This window comes from Ambystoma mexicanum, chromosome 6p (genome assembly GCF_040938575.1).
Source record: "Ambystoma mexicanum isolate Mex_15411 chromosome 6p, UKY_AmexF1_1, whole genome shotgun sequence".
In the NCBI taxonomy this organism is placed as follows: Eukaryota; Metazoa; Chordata; class Amphibia; order Caudata; family Ambystomatidae; genus Ambystoma; species Ambystoma mexicanum.
Window position 1 is genome coordinate 417,713,088 of NC_090935.1, and position 15,473 is coordinate 417,728,560.

Here is a 15,473-nt window from a genome sequence, read left to right on the forward strand (position 1 = left end):
TGTGTGGCGAGACGGGAAGTGAAAATCGCTGGGGAAGGAAAGCAATGGAGAGGCTAGAGGCTGTACAGAGACTCATGGAAATACGACCGCCATGGCAACGGTGCTCGCTGGTCCAGGGAAGCCAGGGGTTGCTTGCGTAGCTGCGCAGGAGGCCGCGCATCTGTGCATTCCCTGAGGAAGTAGTAACAACACTGTGGAAACACAAGCAAGTCTGGATACGCAAAGAAGACCCAGTGAGTCTGCCTAGAGCAGCGGGGGACCCCGGGGAGTTACTGTGCGCATGCCAGCGAATGTTTCAACTGAGGAAAGAAAAACTACAAGTCCCAGGAAAAAACAGGATTGAATGACCGTCTCAGGGGCATGGCCACTTGGAACTTGAGTGTTCTCGAATCAGAAGTTGGCAATTAAGTGGTGCTTTAAACACTGCCCATGAGCCACAACTGTTGGCATGGGAAATGAAGCTAGGAGAGAGCTGGCATGTCGTGGGTGAGGGGGTACACATGCTGTGGGTAGTGTCTGGATATGTATCCACCTATTTAACATTCATCGCCATGTTCAACCACTACCCTCCGCCCCCATCTAGAACACCTTTCCCCCAGGATATCTCTGAACTAGTGATGTGCTTTTAAGGAGGACGCCTGTGTATTTGTTAATAGCAAGCATTGGCAAAGCCACAAGTTTTGGCTCTTGCATAGTCATTAGCCAGGCACTGTCATAATAAACCCAGCTGCTAACACCATTTTCCAGCTGCTGCCATCTAACGGCCAGATCATGGCAGTGCCCGAAAAATGTCTCTCCCATGCCTGTAGAAAAGCCAAAACTGCTGCCTTTCCCAATGCTTGTTTTGCTGTATGTTGTACATTTAGAGCCGTCGTGCCGCTTAGAGAGGAGAGATGAGAGGGTGCAGGGAGTCAAAGTGAGGAACATGAATGCCCATCGCTACGGTATGTATTGGGTTTACTGAACAACGGGTGTCATTTCAATCAGAAGCAATAATGGAGAGCAGAGGCAGTCCCAGTGTGAGGTGAGTTTACACAAGTGCATTGTTCGACATATGTCGGGACTGGAGGACACATTGATGTCCTGATGCCAGTATTTAAACATTTACAAATTAAATAGGAGGTTCTAACTGACGAATGCCTGAGAGGAGGTAGTTGCATGAAGTCCTCAAAATGAAACGAACGAGCAAACAAAACACAAATGAGTTTCAGCAGTAAAAAGGCAAATGAAAAGACAGTGATCTTATCCAATGAGGCTTATTTGGGTCTGGTGGCAATACTAGGAGCAAGGTGCAAAATGTGCACTAGCCACATGACATTGGCTAGTGATATTTGGCTATTTGGTAGTACAAATGGCGCGCTGTGTGCATGTATAAAATGAGGTGGAGAGTGACTTTTGTATGGCTGGAAATGTTGCAGATCTGTACATCTCCCACTGCAGCTAACGTCTCCCATAGAGCCAGCCTGGTGGATTTGGAACCAGCAGGATAGTCCAGTTGATTTTTAAGTCGCATTCTACCGAAGTGCCCGATGTGGAAAGCACAGCTTTGCGTTGACAATCTGGGCAGCGGCCAATTAGTAAGAAGAGCATGCAATCACAACACAGACGGCATTTTCACTCCGTGCAGAAAAACGGACTAATGGAATCCAAAAGGAACATCGCTATGTTACCGGTATTTATTTGGGCACGCCGGAGGTTCTGTTGTTTTCAAAAGGAAATACACGTTTAGGAAGAAAGCTTGAACTCTAACTTCCCAGGCCGAGTAGGTACTGCAGCACTCACCATTTACAACATGCACCTTTCCCCATTACCAACAGCAAACAACCAGGTTAGATGTATCAAGCAGAGGGCCATATCAGCCGTCCACTGGTACATAACAGGCATTAGACTTTTCTTAGGGATGGGCATGCGAGGTCATGACTTCTGCAGCTGGCCAGTGGTTACATTGAGAGAAAGATAGCCAAGAATTCCAGTGCCTCCCACCACCACTGCCATTTGCCAGAGAAAAGTGTAACTTAATAAGCAGTTAAAGGTGGCAAAGTGGTAAAACAATGACCCCCCAACCCCTTCAAACATCATAGTCGACTATTAATAGACCAGGAAGGCCCACAGCGTCTTACGGCCCTGGTACCTACGCTGGGCAGCAGCATAGCAGTAGACCTTTGACTGATCAGTTTAAGAATCAGCAAACCGTTCTCTACTTCAACAATGTCCGGCATCATCAGAGGTTCAACGCCCTCTGTGCTGAACATGTCAATCCTGCACCATCTGAATGCAAACAGTCACATTGTAGAACTGACTAGACAAACGAGCAAAATCGATAAAACTGACCATCCGATGGTTGAACCGTTTTGAATTAACCATTACCTTTGGTATTGCTCTGGGCAAGCCCCCAGTCTCATTTATCAGCAAGCAACACCAGGCATGTTTGGTGTCACCAGTGATATGTAGCTTGTGTTTCTATGCACAACTTGACTCGGGCCCATCTATATGAATACGCATCCCACTTGTGGTGATATTAGCACAACTCGAGGTAGATGGCTGGAAGGTACTGAATGAATCATAACCTCTGGCATTGCTCTGGGCATGATGTGGCCTGCCAGATGTTTTGGATGTAAACTCCCATGATACTTAGCAAGCGATGAAGGATCATGGGAGTTGTAGTCCAAAGCAACCAGAGGCCCATGAGTAACCATGCATTGTTTTTCTGCATGCTATGCCAAAACAAATGGCTAGAGATCATATGCAAATCAAGCTTGACTCCACCCAAAAGAGGTAGTCCAGCCCAAACTGCTAGATCCCTTCTGCATGGGGCCCACAAGCAACCACAGTCTGGGGTTGCTTACTTTTCCATGCAGATGGGACAGGAACCTTCAGTTCAGACTCGACTGCTAACGTTGCTTCCCGTACCAAAACTGATTTTCATAGGCTGGTTCCCTTCTGCAATGATGCAAGAGGGCTACAAAAAAATAAAGCAAAACACAATGGTGGTGAAAGGTTGTCCAAGCAATACCAGTGGCGAGATTAATTCTAAACATTCTATACATCACATCTTTTTATTCTAATGTGTCTCCGCAAGTGAGAAGATGGCGTGTGCAGACATGGATCCCTTGCTCGCTGCGCCATAGGAAACCAAGATTCTCCTCCATGATGAGGCCCGAGAAGGCCAAAACATGGCTGACTGGGACTTGCAATTCGGGTTGGACTGCTCCCCTGATCTGCAGATGGTGGGTCTCCTTTTGCAGCACACAGACTGCCTTAAACGACAGTGTGGACTATTGCCCTGAGCACTGCAAGCATGAACACACACATTTTTAACCAAACCATGATCAGCATGCAGAGAATGACCCACGCCCCATAAACAAGCCAAAGGATTATCCAAGGTTACCTGTTCCACATCACACCTTCAGACACAGCGGATGAGCCAACAACCTATGGTATAAATTAGCAGCTGTTGCACAATTTCATTTCTGTATTCACATACCCCCTCTCACCCCCCCCCCGACTACAAACACACGGGTAGCCCAGAAACGCATTTATATCGACATCACTGCATCGTCTGTTGCTCAAGTGAAAAGGTACAATAAGTGGGAAGTGCAAAAAAAAAAATCAGATTACACCAACACGAACTCATTTGCTACCTTGAGAAAATGGTTTATTTTAAATAATTTCAAAACGACTTAGTTGCCGCGTAAGTGTGTGCTATGTATGGCTAGAGCAGGCACGCCCCGGCCATGTGGCTCGCTTCCTGTACCACGTGAGATGACTGTTTCTTGAGGCGAGCCTTCATCTGCAAAAAAAGTCTGACTTTCATTGTCCTTAACAGGCTTTAAATGTCTTAGTAACATCTAGATGAGGTGCATTCCTTTCCCACCACAGACATTGGGGCAGCCTTAGTTGCACCCCAAACTCTAACGATGGGAGGGAAGGCTCATCCTCCCATCTTTCTGAGGTGGGTACATCGAAATGAGTTGCATTAAATTGGGTAATAAGCGCACCTATTCTGAAAGTGCCTACAGGCGGGAGGAATACGGCATGATATGCTGTATACAACCAGATAATAATAGCTTGAGGCATTAGCTTCTGTAACAGTGGTTATCAAGCATAGCCCAGGCGACGGTCCTTCTACCCCTAAACCCTACCTCTTCGAGACAAATAGTTCTCTTTATGGCTTTCAATGTACAAGTGGTGTGCATCAACCCAACCAGACCTGCTTGGAGAATGTTGGCAGGTAGGTGCCACTACAAGAATTGTAATCCGTGTTCCTGAATAGGACAATGGGCAGTTTATGGCAGGGCAGATTCCTCTACCTCGACTCCTGTGATCTGATCACGTGGCACTGTGTGGAGCCAGACCTGAGCACTCTCTGGGTGATGGTGTCAACCTTCACCCACCAGTGTACTGCCTTCTCTAGCATTCACGGTTTCAAGTGGGCCGGAGCTCCCCAGCCCAAAAAGGGACGTCAAGTCGGTTCCGTGCAAGGGCCTCGGGCGTGGCTGAAAGTCAATGAAAACATGATATTGCCCAGAAGATGGCACACTCACCCCATGTTTGGAATTACATTAAATATTTCTTTAATATATGTAGAGTTGGGGTGCTGGTTTTGTTACACTGAAAGGAAGATATACTATAGAGAGCACAATGGTTTGTTTTTCCAACAGATTAACATATTTAAGTCTTTCCATTACAATGAATACATTAATTAATAAATAAGAATCATAGGGCCTTATTACGAGTCCGGCGGTAACCATGCCTGAAATTCCAGCAGGTTACCGTCAGACTCGTATTACCATTCCGCCTCTGTGATACCCGGAATTACCGGGGCATTCCCGGTGACCCAGGAATTCTGGAGGCGGAATTCGGTAAATCCCCATTATCATTGAGTTATGTAGGACTCAATGGGGAAGTGGAAACACCGGCACCATCTCGTTTCCACGTCCGCCTGCAGGCGGGAGGTGTTCAACCTGCCAGGTCATACCTGGCAGGAATGACACCTCCGCCTGCAGGACTCGAGATCACTCAGTATGAAAACAACAGTGGCGGCGGCTTTACCACCACCGTTATTTCCATACCAGGTGACTCGTAATGAGGCCCATAGACTTCCTTCAATCTAAAGAAATTGTGGATTTAAAACTTGCATACGCATTTTTAATGCTATCATTTTGTTTGTATGTTTTTATTTTAGTCGATTTTTTGACTGCCAGTGAATTAGAATATATTTAACAGAACTTGGGGAATCGATTTTGCTCCTTTTCATGTCAGGTTCATAGTTACATAGGCCAGGCATCTTTTACAGGTCCCTTAGCTACATGCGATTCTGAGGACGAGCCAGAGCCTCACCCGCAAATAAAAATAAATGTTTCGTTAATCGTTAGAGGGCCTCGATTACTTAACCCACTTAAAGCATTGCTAGCTTGCGCGCCAACCCTACTCCATACATGAATGAGCGGCACCGATCATTTCCACACTCACGGGTGAGCTTTCAAACACAGTAGTGACCACACACACCTGCTCGTGCACATCCTAGGAGCACGTCAAATATTCCTTAAACATCTCCCAGGTGATGGCCATGCCAAGCAGAATTGTCAACCCTCCTTCACATGCAGCCACCGCCTACTTCCATAGTCCGTACATCTGTCACCATGTCCTTTCCCGCCTCCCTTTTCCTAGCATGTGAGGATGGGTCATCTCCCCCCATCCCCCTCTTATTTGCCCCATTGTGTGCGTAATGTTCAACCCTCGCCGCCCAGCCAGCTGCTAGTTTACAATAAGCACATTCGCTAGCCCAGGTGGCAGTGCCCCCTCATGCCCGAGCACACGAGTGACAGTCGGTCCTTATTCCCCAGGGTGTGGGGAACCTGCAGCCTTCATTCCCACATCCTAGGTGATCATCATACCCTCATTTACCAAGCCATGGGTGACGCCCCCCAGTCAGCGCACTGCCCTGGGGATAGAAGTGCGCCCGCTTCCCCAGCCCAGGGGTGACGCCATGCCACTGCTGACAGACAAGGGTGGCAGGCACCTGCCCCACTCTTCCCTCGGCCCATGTGTCTCTCCGTTGGGGATGGTGCCTTCTAACCCCAACATGAATACAACTGGTGTGGTCATCCACCCCTTTAACTAACGGGTGACCCACCGCCCCTGCCTGGCCCGTGGTTGTCACCTCTGTGCCCTTCCGGTGATTGACACTGCACCATCCCTCCCCAGGCAACGGGTTACTCATCCTGCCCGTGTTCCAGGGGTGAAGTCCCTTCTCCCTCAAACCTCGAGTGTCAGTCACCCACTCCCGCCTCGCCCAGCCTACGAGTGTCACTCACCCCTACGCCTTTGCCTGAGGCTGGCATTGGCAATTAGCACCATGCCACCCTGCGTACAAAATGACCCTGAACGTCGCCACACGGTCCTGCTCCCTCGGCTGGTGGCAGTCACGTGAGTACAATGCGTGGGTGCACCGGGAAGAAAATATACACATAGCAAGGGTTTACCTGGTGCCGGCAGAGGTGCAGATGGCGAATGTGTGGACTCCCAGCCTGTGATGCGCGATCTCGTGCTCCAAAAGGGTTATATAGTATTCACGCAGAGCCCCAACCACACTGGCCGCAGCCCGGTCATTCAGCCTCCTCCTGCAGCTCCAGCGGCCAATCACCGCACGCAGAATTCTCCGCGAGCTCCCAGAAGCCACGCCTACCGTCCTGGCTCCAGTCAATCGCGGAAAACCCACAGGGGGCGTGCTGAGACACAGCTACGAATGGTGCCAGAGCGTGACGTCAGGTGGCCAGAGAGGTAGGGCCTATCATGGCGGAGACTAGGAAGGAGTAAGCCAATGGGGGCGTGCGTCCGACTGCTGGCGAGGTAGTGCGGCGAATCCCCCTGCACGAATCGTAGACGGTCGCTGAGCAACTGGAGATGTTCACGCTTTCAGTATCTTCGCTGTTAACTTAGCTGCGCCGTGCCCCTAACACTAAGGGGGGGGGGGCGGGGGTTCTGATAAATCACGTGGTATGAGAAGACAGGATGTTTTCTACCTAAATCAGCCAATCAGGAAGTTGAATACACTTCCCAAGCGCAGAAGTATGCGTAATCCGAGACAGCGTTTACTCCATCAATAGGTGTTTCGTTATCACCTGAACATCATTTTACTATATTTGAGAAGTTAATGTGGTCTCACTGATCTTCCTCTCTTGAGCAACGCATTGTGTGACGATGAGCATATTATATAATAAGCGCCGGCTCAAGGTGCGCTCACGGGGTGGCCGCACAAGGGCACCTCCACTGCACAGCAAATAAAGGGCGCCTTGCCCCCTGCTCAGTGTCAATAGGCCTATAAAGAATCCCAGCGTGATTCTTTAATAGGTGTAGAATCCGTGCTGTTTACATGACACTGTGCTGGAGACAAGCCACCCTTAAACCCACTCGTGTGACGTGGAAGGACTCCATAGGTGCAGAGACTCCAAATAGCATGCAGGCCTGCCCAGGCCTTATGATCGCAGCGCAGAGCAAACAGAATACACAACAACTTGTCTTGTGCATAAACCCGGACTGTCACGAAACTGCCAGTTCCAGTGATTCCTTTAATTCTGGCTCCTGCACCAAGCATGTAGCCCGGTCTCTCGTGACACGTTGTGGGGACATCACGTGATCGCAGGAGCGTGTTCTCGCGAGATCTCGGCATAACGTGATATCGCGAGCCCACGCTCCGCGGGAAAACGTTCCCGCCAGTGATGATGCAGCGGCAGACCAAACAGGTCATGCCACAGCGCTGCTCCTGATAAGGAGGCAATAACAGGAGGTTTTGAGCAGCCTCCAGCCACAGCTTCTTGGGCATAAGTCCACAGCCACAGGAGACTACCTGGGGGCCCTAGAAGCTTGCAGCGTGCCATCATTGTGCACACCCTTCCCACAGTGAGTTAACTGGGAAGCCATGAAGTTGAACTGAACCGAACTGTGAGTAAATGTTTGTCCCGAGTTAAGGCAGTTTAAGGTCCACCCGTTTGTCTTACAATAAAGACAGTTGGAACCCCTTACAACATCCTGTCGTCCTTTAAGGCCACAACATAATTGGTGACGAGGATATCAAAATACCCACGGGCCCACCATGCAAGGCGCCACACCGCCCCTGCCTTTCTCCCTTCACCAGGGACACCAGCAATTCCATGGATGCAGTGGGAGCCCCTTTTCTCCACCTCTCTGGAAGCAGTGGGCGGCACGCGGTATGCCCCAGTCAGGAAGAGGGCGATGCTGTTAAATGCATTGGGGGTTGAAGGTCAGCGCATTTTTGTCAGTTTGAAGGCAATACCTGCGGCCGATGATGACGACGACGACGTCTACAAGGAAGCGACTCGTCGCATTGTGAAGAGGTTCACCAATAAGGAGACCGTTGTACTGCACAGGCTGAGGTTCTACACCCGCAAACAAGAAGGGAGCGAACCCCTGGACGACTACATCACCAGGATGAGGGAGCTGGCTTCTCTTTGCGCCTTTGGCGAAAACGCAGAACAGGTCATCTGCGACATGCTCGTCGTTGACACTAACTCTAGGAAAGTGCAGGACAAGTTTGTACAAGAAAAGGAGGTCACCCTTTACAAGGCCATCCAAATTGCCAGGGCGGAGGAAGAAACCTCCAGCAGACGCAAAGAGGCGGGAAGTCACCTGCCCATGCCCGAACATGCGGCACTACAATGGAGAGGGCGCAGAGACAAGCAGTCCCGCGATGGCCCCAGAGACAAAGGTCCCAGGCAAAAGGAGGCACCCAAATGCTATAGATGCACCAGCGCCAAGCACATGGCGAATGATCGCGACTGCCCCGCCAGGAATAAGGAGTGCTCTAAGTGCGGACGCATTGGTCACGTGGCTCCGGCATGCACGTGGCGGGAGAAAACTGTTTCCCGTGTCGATGGTGACTGCGCTTCAAGCGATGATGACGATCTACAGGACAGACCCATGGTCGTCATGGTCAACGCCCCCCATGCCAGGAGGGAAAAGCCCCACTGCACCATTAAGGTTGACGGAATGGACACTCGCGTCATGCCAGACTCGGGATCTGACCTCACTATCCTCCCCATAATCAACTTAGGTTGCTTTTTTTCCCTTTATCAACAGTCGTCTTAAACATTATTGTGGTCCATTCTAGTCTCTTAGGAGCGCAATCAGGCCGTGCTCAATCAGTGATAAACACCTTGTATGACATACCCTTGGAGGCGGGATGAGGATCTCAGCTTATCTCTCAGATGGTAGCAGGGGTGAGTCCTCTCCACCTCTTCCTCCGGAGGGGCATCAGATCGGGCATCACTTGTGTATGGTGTCAGTTCTCGGGATTCTTGGGGGGGTGTCGTGTCTCTGATGGTCCTGGGGCCTCTGGTCGATCTGGTGTTCTCAGTTCTTCTCTCGGGCTCCCTGGTCCTTCTTCCCACATTGCCGCTGGGACTTTCCGGAAGTGGGATATGTTTCTCGTCACCGTTTCACTTACTCAGGTGGCCGTGACCATGCTGTGGTTTGTGGTGCTTACTGTCCATGGTCTGGACTCGAAATTTAGTGACATCTTCTTGGGCGGAGCTCGGTTTTTGACCAGCACCGTGTGTCCTGGCTGCAACTCTCGGTGGCTGATGCGGCGAGTGCGGCTCTCTTGTTCGTTCCATTTTACTCGCTTTGCCTCTATGACGGGGATGTCTGGATCTGGTGCTACCCAGTTTGGGTGTACTGGGAGTTCTGCTTGGATCAACACTCTGAACATGAGGGCTGCGGGGCTGATGCCGGTTGATGATTGTGGGGTCTGGCGATGAGTCCTCAGGCATCGGTACACAGCAGTTAGCCATTTGATTTTCGTTCCTTTGCGATGCGGATCGCTTTATTGAGCGATCCCATAAATCGTTTGGTGTCACTATTGGCTTGTGGGCAGCATGGGGTGATCCTCTTGTGCCATACGTTGAGATCTTGGAAGAAGTTCTTGACTGGCGAATGGGGGGCCGTTGTCACTCTTGATTTTGATCGGGATACCATGTGTCGCAAATATTTTCTCAAGCGCTAGGATCATCGTCTCTGCGTTGGTGGATGCTACATGGTCGACCTCCGGGTATCACCTAAATTCGGCCACTAGGACTAGCAGGTACCCCTCTCCCGCAATGGTGCAGTAGTCTATACTGACGGACTCCCACCTTTTGTTGCTCCTTGGGGCACTGATGATGGGCTCTGGGTTTTCAGCTCTCCTGGTGGACTGGACTACGAGGTCCATAACTCACTGTTGCATGTGGGGCATCCACATATGTGTCTTCAAGTATGAAGTTGTCTTTACAATTCCTTGGTGCCGACTGTGGGCTAGCATGAGTGCTCTCTCATCTAGCGCTGTTGGTAGAACAATTCAGTGTCCCTTTAGTATCACCGCCAGGGGCTACAGTGAGTTCGTGGCGGATCCCAAAGATGGCTTGCAGATTCTCCTGGGGCGATTTTGTGCGCCGGGCTTGCGTGGTTTGAGATAGGATGGTGTCCCCCTTGGTCTCTTCAGCCACTTCTTGCAGAGTGAGGGCCTCCCATCAGGTACATGCAAACATGTGGCAAACGTGCTCGTCTGTCTCTGTGGCGTGTTCCTTTTCTTGGTCTGTAGCAGGCCGTGGGTGGCGGGAAAGATAGTCAGCAGGGTTATCTGCTCCAGCCCGATATTCAACTTTGATATTGTAGGGCTGAAGTTGCAGTCCACTTTTCAATGCGTGCCGGTTGTGTGGTGCTGAGACCTTGAAGATGGGGATGAGGCGTTTGTGTTTGGAGAATTCCCTCACTTGCTTGCGTAGGACATATACTTTGAAGTGTCTGTACCCCCAGAGGATTGCTAGGGCCTCCTTTTCAATATGCGCATAATTTTGTTTGGTCTTGGTCAATGCGCGGCTGGCAAACGCAATGGGGTGCACGTTCCCTTCTTTGTCGATTTGAGTAAGCACAGCTACTAGGCCCACCAGGCTTGCGTCTACAAGGAGCTCTGTGTTCCTTTCGATATCAAAGAACGCCATGGTCGTGGATGCGGACAGCAAGTCTTTGATCTGTTGGAACGCCTACTGGTGGAGGGGAAACCATTCCCACTTCTGGTCTTTCTTCGTGAGTTCGTGGAGGGGGCACGCTATAGTAGCCAGGTCCGTAATGAACCTTGCGCAGTACGTTGCCATGTCCATTAAACTCCTTACTTCGGTAGCAGATTGTGGGGCTTTGGTGCTTTTGATGTCATTCACCTTTGCTTGATCCAGTGAAACTCCTTTGGAATTGAAAACGTAGCCAAAGAAACAGAGTTCTTTTTTGCCGAACTCACATTTTTCTTCGTTCAATGTTAGTCATGTGTCCTTGATCTGCTGAAATACTGCCACCAAGTGTTCGTGGTGTTCTTTGTTGTTTGTTTCATATACAATGATATCACTGATGTTTGTCGTCCCTTCTATGCCGTTCAGAACCTTTTGGATTTCATGCTGAAACACTTCAGTGGCCGATGATATCCCGAAGTTCAGGTGTTTGTATCTCCTCAGGCCGAATTGGGAGGAGAAGGTGGTGATATACCTCGACTCTTTTACCAGCTTGAGTTGGTGGTATCCCGACCTAGGGTCTAGTTCACTGAATATTGTCGCACCTGTTGGCGTGATATGTCCTCCGTCCCGATGGCAGCATTCGGGAGCCTCATGTCGATGCAGATTCGCACTGCATTTGGTTGTTTGGGCTTCTGTGCCACTACCATGGAAGACATCCACGGGTCAGCCCGAGGGTTTCTCTATGATGCCTGCTTTTTCTAGTTTCTCAAGTTCCTTTTCCATGGCCTACCTCATGTGGAAGGGTACCCAGCGATGCCATACTGCCTTGGGTTCAATGGTGGGGTCAATGTGTAATTTGATGGACCTGTCTTTTAGGCAGCCGATGCCCTGGAAGACTTGGCGGTCTTTCTCGATTAGGTTGTTGATCTCTGCGTGTTGGATGCTGAACGAAAAATGGGTCAGCTGCAGTTTTTCAGCTGTTCTGCTGCTTAGGAGAGTCTTACAGCCAGCATCGACTACGTTACTCCTTGGCCGGCAGGCAGTGTTGTTGTGCGGCAAGTCCGATCTGAAGGATCCTTGCACTGGTAGCGGTTTCTTGCAACCATAGGCGAAGAGTCTTACCTTCCTATCCTGGAGCACCGACCTTGGGTTGAGCTTGTCAAAAGTGATTGCTGGCATCACGTTGACAGTTGCTCCCGTGCCAATGACCACTTTTATTGGTTTTCCGTCAGGTTTTCCGTCAGAGATTACTGTACAGGAGGGTCTCTTCCGTTGTTTGGACCTCCGAGGATCTACCGCCGAGATGAGGTGTACGCGGTGTATTCTCTTGCTTGACTTCTTTTGTCTTTCCTTGTCTCGTCTGTCGGGTGAGGTGCTATCATCGCTTTCTCCGCTTTCACTACTGTCTGATGATCTTTGTGCGTGGTCCACGGCTCTTGCTCTTCCTTGCCTGCTCGGCTGGCGGGTGGTCTCCCGTGGGGCAAACTTTCTTCGGTGTTCCTGTGGTCGTTGCGGCGCTTGTTCCTGGTCTCCTCCACCTGGCAGATGTAGGCAGACTGCTGCGAAGTGGTTGAGACGGTTGTATTTTTTGCAGGTCGATCCCCACGCACAGCATGTTTCTCCTCAGTGTCATGGGCCACCACACCATTTGCAGGCGTTCTCTCATCCTTGAGGTAGGTGGGATTGAGAGAGGTTTGAGCCTCTACCTCCTTGTTCTCGGTTGCTCTGGTGTCTCTTGATGGCAGCGACTTCCTCGCTTTTCTTTGGGTCATCCAGAGGTAGGAGTTGGATCGCGGCCTCAATTACTGCACCTGGTCGTCTGTGTGTTCACGGAAACGCCCCATCTCAAGGATTCGGGATAGTGCTGTGTTCTTTTCAGACAGAAGGGCTCTCCTCAGCTTTTCCGACGAGATCCCGTTGATGATTTGGAGCCGGATGCCTAATTCCTCGTTAGGAAATTCCCAGCCTACTGCCATCTCCCGTAGACGGGCATGGAAATTGTCCACCGTCTCGTTCTTGCGTTGCTTGGCCATGCAAAAATGGAATCGCTCGTAGTCGAGATTGAGATTGGGCTTAAACTTGTTTGTGAGCGCAGCTTTGGCGGTGTCGTAGTCATCTGCACTACCATTGTAAGGGAGAGTGTTGAAAAGGCGCAGCGCTGCCACTCTGATATGAGAAGAAGGAATGTGCACTTTCTTCTGTCTGTGGTAATTTCTCTGGCTTCCAGATGCAGTTCAAATTGTGGTAACCAGATGCCCCAGCGAATGGCAGCACCTGCGGCAAATGGGTCGAATGGCGCCATGAGGGTGGTGAGTGCTGGGTCCGGCAGCCTGGGTTGATGCTCCTCCTATCTGAAGTGTTTGTATTCGCCCTCGAAGGGCTTGCATTCGTGCTGGACATGGTTGAGCACTGGTGCTACTTGGTCTGTGTATGGCTGTGCACAGGAAATTATAGTTGTTGCCTTCCGGGGCACTTGTGAGCATGTGCTGTATGGCCCCATTTTCGCAGTGAGCGATGTTTGTGTGCTCCCTTAACTGCACGTGGGGGGTGTATGATGCGGGCTCCTCTCACCTGGTGTTTTCCCCAGTGGATGCAGCTGGATTTTCGCTGTATCTGATTGCCTCCTCGTGCTTTGTGCACAGGGTGGGTGTAGTCTTGTGCCCCAGGTGTTGGAGTGGCTGATTTTGCTACTCGCGGGTGTGAGTGAGATGATGGGAATGTTCCAGAGTGTGTAGAATGTTGCTGCTTGAAGGTGTCGCTTGTGAGCGTGTGCGATGAAAACGGGCTGTTGATTGCTCAATGGAACGTTGGGTGCTTGAACGGAGGCTCGTGTCTCCGGTACGTTGGTGTCGTTGAGCAGCTGTTCGTTGGGTTGATGAATGGTTAGGGTGACAGGCGTTTGTGGGAAAGCACCGTCCACGTCACCAGCGTGATGTGGGTGGGCTCCGTAGGTGCAGAGACTCCAAATAGCATGCAGGCCTGAACAGGCCTTATGATCGCAGCGCAGAGCAAACAGAATACACAACCAACTTGTCTAGTGCATAAACCCGGACTGGCGCGAAACCGCCCGTTCCGGTGATTCCTTTATTTCCGGCTCCCACCCCCCAGCAGGTGACCCAGTCTCCCGTGACATGTGACATCACAACAAGTACAGCAGGGGGGTCTGTTCTGTTGTTCGGCTGATAATATCAACCTGTTAAGGGCCACAGTGGTCCCAGGCCCTGCTGTTGGAGGGCCTTGCTGGGCAGGCCCACTGCCAGGTGCACAACGCTAGTGCCGCGCCAAATAACGCTCAGGAGTCATGGTGGTATGAGACTGGCCAGCGGGAAGCCACTCACCTCTTTATAAAGAGTCTCACGTGGGGTCTCCCAATTGTGCACAACACGTGACTGTGCCTGAGCCCAGGAGGGGCCTAAGTTGCAATACAGCCAAACAACAGAACTGAGCACCATGCTGTTCTGCATTTGCAGTGTGTGGGGGTTGTGGGGCGCACACATCTCGCACAGGTCCCTGGCAGACCAGGGGCTAGAACTGCTTATAATGCCCCAACTCATAGTTCCCCTATAATATTGGGGACAGGTGTCCCATAGAGATTTCAGTGGAATTCTTCTTCGCAAACCTTAATCTAAACTGATTCCAATAGGACCACTAGTCATTAGCCTCTGCCTTCACACTGCTTGGAAACTCATCATGGGGGGAATTTTGGGGCGTGTTATAGCCATCCATAGAAAGTTCCATGAATGCATTCTCTCTATGCACCTAGCACACCAATTTTCAGGAAATATAGATGTTAAGGGAAATCCAGGAGTATAACTTAGCTTGAGCCTATGGACTGAAAAGAGGACAAGGTGGCATTAGTGTGCAATAATACATGTACGTGTAACCCTGCTTTAATATGCATGTTCGCATAGGAAAAGGGTTAGAGGTCATGCCCAACTGCCAGCTACAGGAGCAGCACCAGGGCCTTTCAACATTTTCCGTTGTAATGAGCCTCAAGTCTCAGAGGATCTGAGCACCTTCCCCCATGTTGGCAGTCTTAACACAAAGGCATGTACACCCCTTTTATCATAAATGAGGGCAAGTTACCCAACCCTTTGGATTATCCAAAGATATACATATTTTAATACATATCAAAATACCATCAAGAGGCAATACATTTGTTAAAAACAACAATATAGTCATAATTCATTCTTACACTGACATATACGCATATATATGTGACTCATATGGCAAAAGAAGAGGCACATTTGAGTCAGCCCCTTCTGTGCCTTAGCAGAGAGCCACTTGATGTCTCTACTGAAACATATGAAAAAAGAATAAGTGCCCTGAAGACAGCACCAATAAGGAATGCAATTTGAATAAATGTATGTGAATTTTCCAAAAACGACTGTTTTCTAGAAACACATTTTTTGAAGTGTAGGCAACTTTTCTTGCCCCCTTAAATTAAGGGTGCACCATTGGGTGGGGTTTCAG

The 15,473-nt window shown here is 50.2% G+C and overlaps 1 protein-coding gene across 3 annotated transcripts in view; it reads right to left on the minus strand.

The window, feature by feature from the left end:
* The window catches only part of HMGCS1 (3-hydroxy-3-methylglutaryl-CoA synthase 1), a 158,022-nt gene extending 150,853 nt beyond the window's left edge, over positions 1-7,169 (minus strand). The window contains exon 1 of one of the 3 annotated variants that reach the window (XM_069627229.1): positions 6,486-7,169. Coding sequence is in view for 1 of the 3 variants with exons in the window: in XM_069627228.1 (XP_069483329.1) it covers positions 3,389-3,399 (11 nt within the window). In the remaining 2 variants the exon portion in view is untranslated. Of the gene's footprint in view, positions 1-3,388; positions 3,410-6,485 lie in introns of those variants that run through there. The other 2 variants (XM_069627230.1, XM_069627228.1) reach the window with 2 other exon arrangements.
* Positions 7,170-15,473: the final 8,304 nt, after the last annotated feature.